The 5,497-nt window shown below is 59.5% G+C and overlaps 4 protein-coding genes across 4 annotated transcripts; 3 read left to right on the top strand and 1 right to left on the bottom strand.

Annotated features, from left to right (window-relative positions):
• Nucleotides 1-42: 42 nt before the first annotated feature.
• SPRG_17377 (hypothetical protein) lies at nucleotides 43-680 on the top strand (the record flags this gene model as incomplete). Its single annotated transcript, XM_012356688.1, has 3 exons — nucleotides 43-177; nucleotides 227-436; nucleotides 486-680. 3 exons carry the CDS (start codon nucleotides 43-45, stop codon nucleotides 678-680), a joined length of 540 nt encoding a protein of 179 aa, XP_012212078.1.
• Nucleotides 681-908: 228 nt separating this feature from the next.
• Nucleotides 909-2,440, top strand: SPRG_17378 (hypothetical protein; the record flags this gene model as incomplete). Its single annotated transcript, XM_012356689.1, has 4 exons — nucleotides 909-1,027; nucleotides 1,086-1,122; nucleotides 1,172-1,479; nucleotides 1,530-2,440. The coding sequence occupies 4 exons, from the start codon at nucleotides 909-911 to the stop codon at nucleotides 2,389-2,391; spliced, it is 1,326 nt and encodes a 441-aa protein (XP_012212079.1). The 3' UTR covers nucleotides 2,392-2,440.
• A 48-nt stretch (nucleotides 2,441-2,488) lies between these two features.
• Nucleotides 2,489-3,630, bottom strand: SPRG_17379 (hypothetical protein; the record flags this gene model as incomplete). Its single annotated transcript, XM_012356690.1, has 3 exons — nucleotides 2,489-2,884; nucleotides 2,937-3,512; nucleotides 3,551-3,630. The coding sequence occupies 3 exons, from the start codon at nucleotides 3,628-3,630 to the stop codon at nucleotides 2,542-2,544; spliced, it is 999 nt and encodes a 332-aa protein (XP_012212080.1). The 3' UTR covers nucleotides 2,489-2,541.
• Nucleotides 3,631-4,879: 1,249 nt separating this feature from the next.
• Nucleotides 4,880-5,466, top strand: SPRG_17380 (hypothetical protein; the record flags this gene model as incomplete). Its single annotated transcript, XM_012356691.1, has 1 exon — nucleotides 4,880-5,466. A coding segment is annotated over one exon (587 nt), but the record flags the coding sequence as incomplete, so codon positions are not given.
• Nucleotides 5,467-5,497: the final 31 nt, after the last annotated feature.

Raw genomic sequence — 5,497 nt, forward strand, 5'->3', positions numbered from 1 at the left:
AGATTGTACCGACGGCCAAGGGCATACCCACTCGATAAGCTCATGGCAGCCATCGACGACCACCTCAAGGACCGCGAGAACCGCATGGTCATGATGGAATACATCATGCTGCGCGGCGTCAACGACGCGCTCGAGACCGCGCACGACCTCGGTCGGCTGCTTGCCGGTCGGTCGGTGGTACGCACTTGGCACGCTGCGCCATCAGTTTGATGGACATGATGGGTAGCACGTCAACTTGATCCCGTACAATGCGACCGATGTCGACGCCGAGTATCAGTCGCCGACGAAGGAAGAGATCATGGCCTTCCACGGCATCCTCCGCACGGAGTACAACATCAAGGTCACGGTGCGTGAGAACCATGGCATGGACATTGACGGCGCGTGCGGCCAGCTCGCAGTCAAGAAGCTCGACGACGCGCTCCCCAAGACCAACAAGGTAGGCGATTCTCTTGCGGTGGCCTCCGACGATGTATCCATGCGTGTAGAAGCCGGTCCAGCGCGATATCGAAGACCTCGGTGCCACGTCCCGCTCGCCCAAGAGCGGCGCGGGCAAGAAGGCGTCGACGCGGGGCATTCCAACGCCGCCGGCCACCAACGGCGTCCCGACGTCGCTCCTTGTGGCCGGCGCCGCCTTGGTGCTGCTGCCAGCGATCGCGTACGTGCTGCGCAAGCGGCTGTAAATGCACCTTGAATACTACACTATCATGCGCATGGATATCGACCTGTCTGCGTGGCGTGTTGATGCGCAAAGATACCCAACTTGAAACCAACACGGAAAGGCCAGCCTTAAAATCGCATCAGTGATTGGCTAAAATACCGTCGTGTCAACAGCTCGCGCGTGAGGCCATTGGCTGAAATGCAGTTCGTATTGTGGTTGCCCGCCATCACCCAGGTAAGGCGCGACGACGATGAGCAGCGAGCGCCAACACTTACTCTCGTCGCCCGCCATGCACAAGTACCATCTTGCGCCGCCGCTATGGTTCGCCTTCAGCCTCATCGGTGGCATGATCTACGGCTACAACGTCAGGTAGACGCGCCACATCCTCTGCCAACGCTCCAGCCGCTCACGCACCGCCATGGAATAGCATTGCGCCGTCGCTGCCCTACATCACCGACAGCCTCGTACGCACCATGCTACATCGACGGGCAGCTCATATGCGCTCTCTTATAGAACCTCTCGACGTCGCATCAAGAGATGGCGAGTGCATCCGCGACGCTGAGTGACGCGGCCGCCATGCTGATCGGCGGGCGGCTCGCCGACAGCTTTGGCCGGCGCAAGGTCGCCCTGCTCGCGTGCGCCATGACGATGCTTGGCGCCGTCGGGTCGGTTGCGTGGCACAGTCACTTTGGCGCGTTCCTCTTTTGGCGGCTGTGCACCGGCGTTGGCAACGGGCTCTCGATCCTGATTTTGCCCATGTACATTGCCGAGGGCACGGACACGGCGACGCGTGGCATGGCCGTTGCCTTTTATCAACTCGGGTACACGCTGCTGACTTTTCTTGTATCGTCGTCTCGACTCGTCTCGCTAGCGTGCTCTCGGGCACCGTCCTGCCGTACGCTGTGATTTTGCTCTCGGAGAGCTGGCTCCTCACGATGCTGCTGGGCTGTCTGCCTGCGGCCTGCATTGCGACGAGCTTTCTCACAGGTCTCTTCAAGGAGAGCCAGGCGTGGCGCGGCTACAAGAACGACGTCGCCGCGACGACCGCGCTCGAGGCGCGATTGGACGCGGACGATGCGACGCCGCTGACGCCGGATGCTGGGAGCCCGCATTCGGTGCGGGAGCTCTGGATTGGTATCCTCCTCGCGTACTCCAACAACTCGATCGACGCGTCGCTTTTTTACGGGCCGCAGATTGTGTCGAAGTCGTCAGCGTCGTTCTCGCGCCATGACTCGAACGTCGTGGGCATGGGCTTTTGCCTCCTCTCGGTGCTGGCAGTCGTTGTCGCCATGGTGTTCCTCGTCACCAAGTACTCGCGGCGCCAGATCTACCTCGTGACCCACACGGTCGTCGTCGTCGCCTTCCTCGCGTGCTTTGTGCTCTTTAAATTTGTGCCCGCGATCGACACGCCGCACTCGGCGGCTTCGAACGTGCTCATTCTGGCGCTTGCGACGCTCGTCGTCTTTCAAACGTGCGGCCCGGGCCTCCTCTTTGTTCTGATTGTGTCCGAGATGTTTGGCCACGGCGCGGTCCGCGCGCGCTACATGAGCTACTGCACGTTTGCCATGTCGGCGTTCTCGCTGCTCATCAACGGCACCATGCTCTCGCTCTTTGAGGGCATTGGTGTCGGCGCGACCTTTGGCGGCTACGGCTTGACGTACGCGATCTGCTTGGTCGTCTTTTACAAGTGGCTGCCCGAGACAAAGACTCGTGGCATCATGGAGCACCCGTAAGAAAGCACGGCGACTCGGTACGCGTGCTTGTCCCGATATTGTGTTTGTGGTTTTGAATTTTGGTGGTTGTTGGACGGTTGGATAGTGGGATAGTTGGATGGTTGGATAGTCGGATGGAGGTCGTCGAGAGGCTCGAGGATCTAGCACCGCCTAGTGCAGTTGGAATGACACGCCGCCCGGGGGCGCGCCAGGCGGCACTTTGCCGCAGACAGTGCACAGCGTCCCGTTCTTGGTCATCGCCACGTTGTCCCAGCCGTCGGCGATGCGCCGCGGGCACGCCGCGCACTTGCCGGTGAGCATGCTGCCTTTGGGAATGTCGGACGCGAGCATCGGCGTCGCGTTGAAGCCGTTGGTCGCGTACCAGCTCCGCCCGCCGCCGCCGCCGCGCGGGTCCGACCGGTTCTCGCGCTGCTTCAGGCACTCCATGTGCGGGCACGTGCGCCAGTCCGGGTGTCTGTGGCCCTGCGTCTTGTGGTAGCCGCACGTCGTGTACCTACGTTGCAGCAAAAGGGTGGCACGTCGGCGAGACGAGCGGCGTGACGTACTTTCCGTGGGACCGCCAGCAGTGCTTGCGGCTGTAGCTGCCCATGAGGTACTCGTGCTCATTGTCGCAGACGACGAGGCCGCAGCACTCGGTGACGCCCAAGTGCACCTCGCTCTCGCCGGCGCCGCAGACAAAGCACGTGTCGACCGTTGAGTTGACGACCGGGAACACGTCGAATGGAAACTTCTCGAGCTCCTCGTCTTCGTCGTACGGGATGCCCGAGACGCCGATGCTCGCAATGTGCTTGCAGTCGATCTTGTGGCGGGCCCAGTCTTGGCGCTGGTGGTCGCGGCCGCAGTAGAAGACGCAGCGACACTTGCCGCACGGCTTGACGTCGGCGCCGTCGAGGTCGCAGTCGACCACTTCGCAGCGCCGGGGCACAAACATTTGCTTGAGACGCAGCTCGAGGCGCGCCGCCGACGCCGGCTTGCGGCGCGTGGACCGGGGCATCGGGTTGCCAAACATGTCGAGGCGCTCGTTGACGTTGCCGTCGTCGTCATACGTGTCTTCGTCATCGGACGCATTGTCGTCGTCGTCGCTAATGTGGGTGTCGCCGTTCCGCTTCTTGTCGTTGAGCCTGTTGAGCTTGTCGACGGAGCGTTGCGCTTGGTTGACATGGCTTGCAGCATGTTCATGTCTGGGAACCCGTTCGGGGCGTTGGGCGGTGCGCGGTTCGGGGGCGCTCGGCCGGCCATGCTGGGTCGTTGGGTTGCCGATGGAACTGGTACGGCGCCGCTTCACGGCCCCAACCTTTTGATATCTTTCGACGGTCGCAATCCAGCGGCGGCGGGTGATATCCGGATATAAATCCCATTGGTTATATATCGATCTATTTTGACAAATGAAACTGCGTTTCATTGGTGCCAGCCAATCGCATCGCGCGAAGTATGTCCTGTCAAATGCGATTTTGTAGTCCCTGTTATGTGTTGGACATTATACTTAATTTTGTGCACATTGAGTGCAAGGTACGTACTTATCGGGGTATATTGCTCCGCTTGCAGCCGCACATAATAGAGCCTCTCAGCGGGCGTTGAATATCCGGACAGCCAAAGCGCGCGGTCATGGCAAGGACGCCTTCTCGTACCATGAGGCCTCATGGGAAGCAGGTGAAGCCACGAACGGTGTAGAAGGCGGAGCTCTTCCGCCTCGTACGGACCTCATCGACGGAGGCCAACTCGACTCATGACGAAGGCGTCAAAGATGCTCTGGAAGAGCTAGGTGACCGAGATGCGATGCCACATTAAAGACTGCAGTAAGCGCTGTCGACGCATACCGTTAGACAGCGCTTCGCATTCTAAAGTTGCTACCAGCTCACCCCGTACGGGACCTGTTCAACACAGACAGCAAGAAAATGGGTGTTTTTGGGGAAAAAATCCAAACAATGTTTCCACGAACCGTCGTAGCGCTTGCAATCTAGATGACACGTCGCTGCGTCACCGAGGTTGATGCATCATGAATACGTGCAGGGCCATCGTGGTGCGGCGTTGCGATAGTTAAACTGCAACATACTATTCGAGTTTTGACGACGTGACATGAGATGAAAAGCGGTCACATTGGCAATCTTTCAACGTCATCGACGTTGAAGCATCATGAATACATGCATGGAATTGCTTCTTCAGCTCGCGAAATCTGGAGTCAGAGCCGCACTATCTAGTGTGCTATCGACCCTGACGACGACTCGGTATTATGCTGCTGTACGACTCGGCTCTAGTACGCTAGGGCAGAATGCCTTGAGTTGGCAGATCCGTTTCAACTGTTTTCTCCATAAAGCAAGACGAGAAATCCATGGCAACCAGAGTCCGCCCAAGCGACGCGATCGCAAGTGGGCTGCTCCCACGAGCGTGGGATCTCACTGACGCTACCGCAACATCATCTCGCAGGGACCTCGGTGGCATTGGCTACGTCCTTGCTGCAGTTGGTCTCGGCTGCTACGCACTCGCGGCCATGTCTCCGTATCTTGCCAACGACTTCTTTTGGGTTGACTTTGCCTCGACGTCGACGGTGCTAAGCAACACACTCAACCTGCAGCTATCGCTCACGTCTGCGTCGCCGCTCGACCTTTTGGCGACGTCGTCTCGTCTCTCGACGCACGACAGTGTCGGCGTCAGCTACGCCTACCCGCGCCTCCTCATGTACCAAGAGCTCACGACGCTCGAGAGTGCGGTCGCCGGCTTACGCCACCTCGACACGGTCAATGTTGTCTACATGCTCGCGCAATACTGCTATGTCGACTGGGACCGGCGCTGGGCCATGGCATCAACGCTTGCTCGACAAGTTCGGTGCCGGGATCGGTACGCATCGAATGGCGCCGTCTACCTCGAGTCGGTGCTGCGCAACATTGAGTTTCAAGCGTGGAATGCGTCCACCCAAGGCTTGTTCATGCAACGGATCGGGAACGGCATCGCCGAGTTCGCGGACGGCCCCGCCTTTCTCGCGTACGTGGCGTCGCACCAGATGCTGGATGTGCACGACGAAGTCCGAGTCTGGTCGAACGCAGGCCTTTCGTCTTTTGTGCTGCAGTACGCCAACCAGTACCAAATTGGTCTGCAAGAAGACATTCAG

This window comes from Saprolegnia parasitica (assembly GCF_000151545.1).
Source record: "Saprolegnia parasitica CBS 223.65 unplaced genomic scaffold supercont2.549, whole genome shotgun sequence".
Classification (NCBI taxonomy): domain Eukaryota; phylum Oomycota; class Saprolegniomycetes; order Saprolegniales; family Saprolegniaceae; genus Saprolegnia; species Saprolegnia parasitica.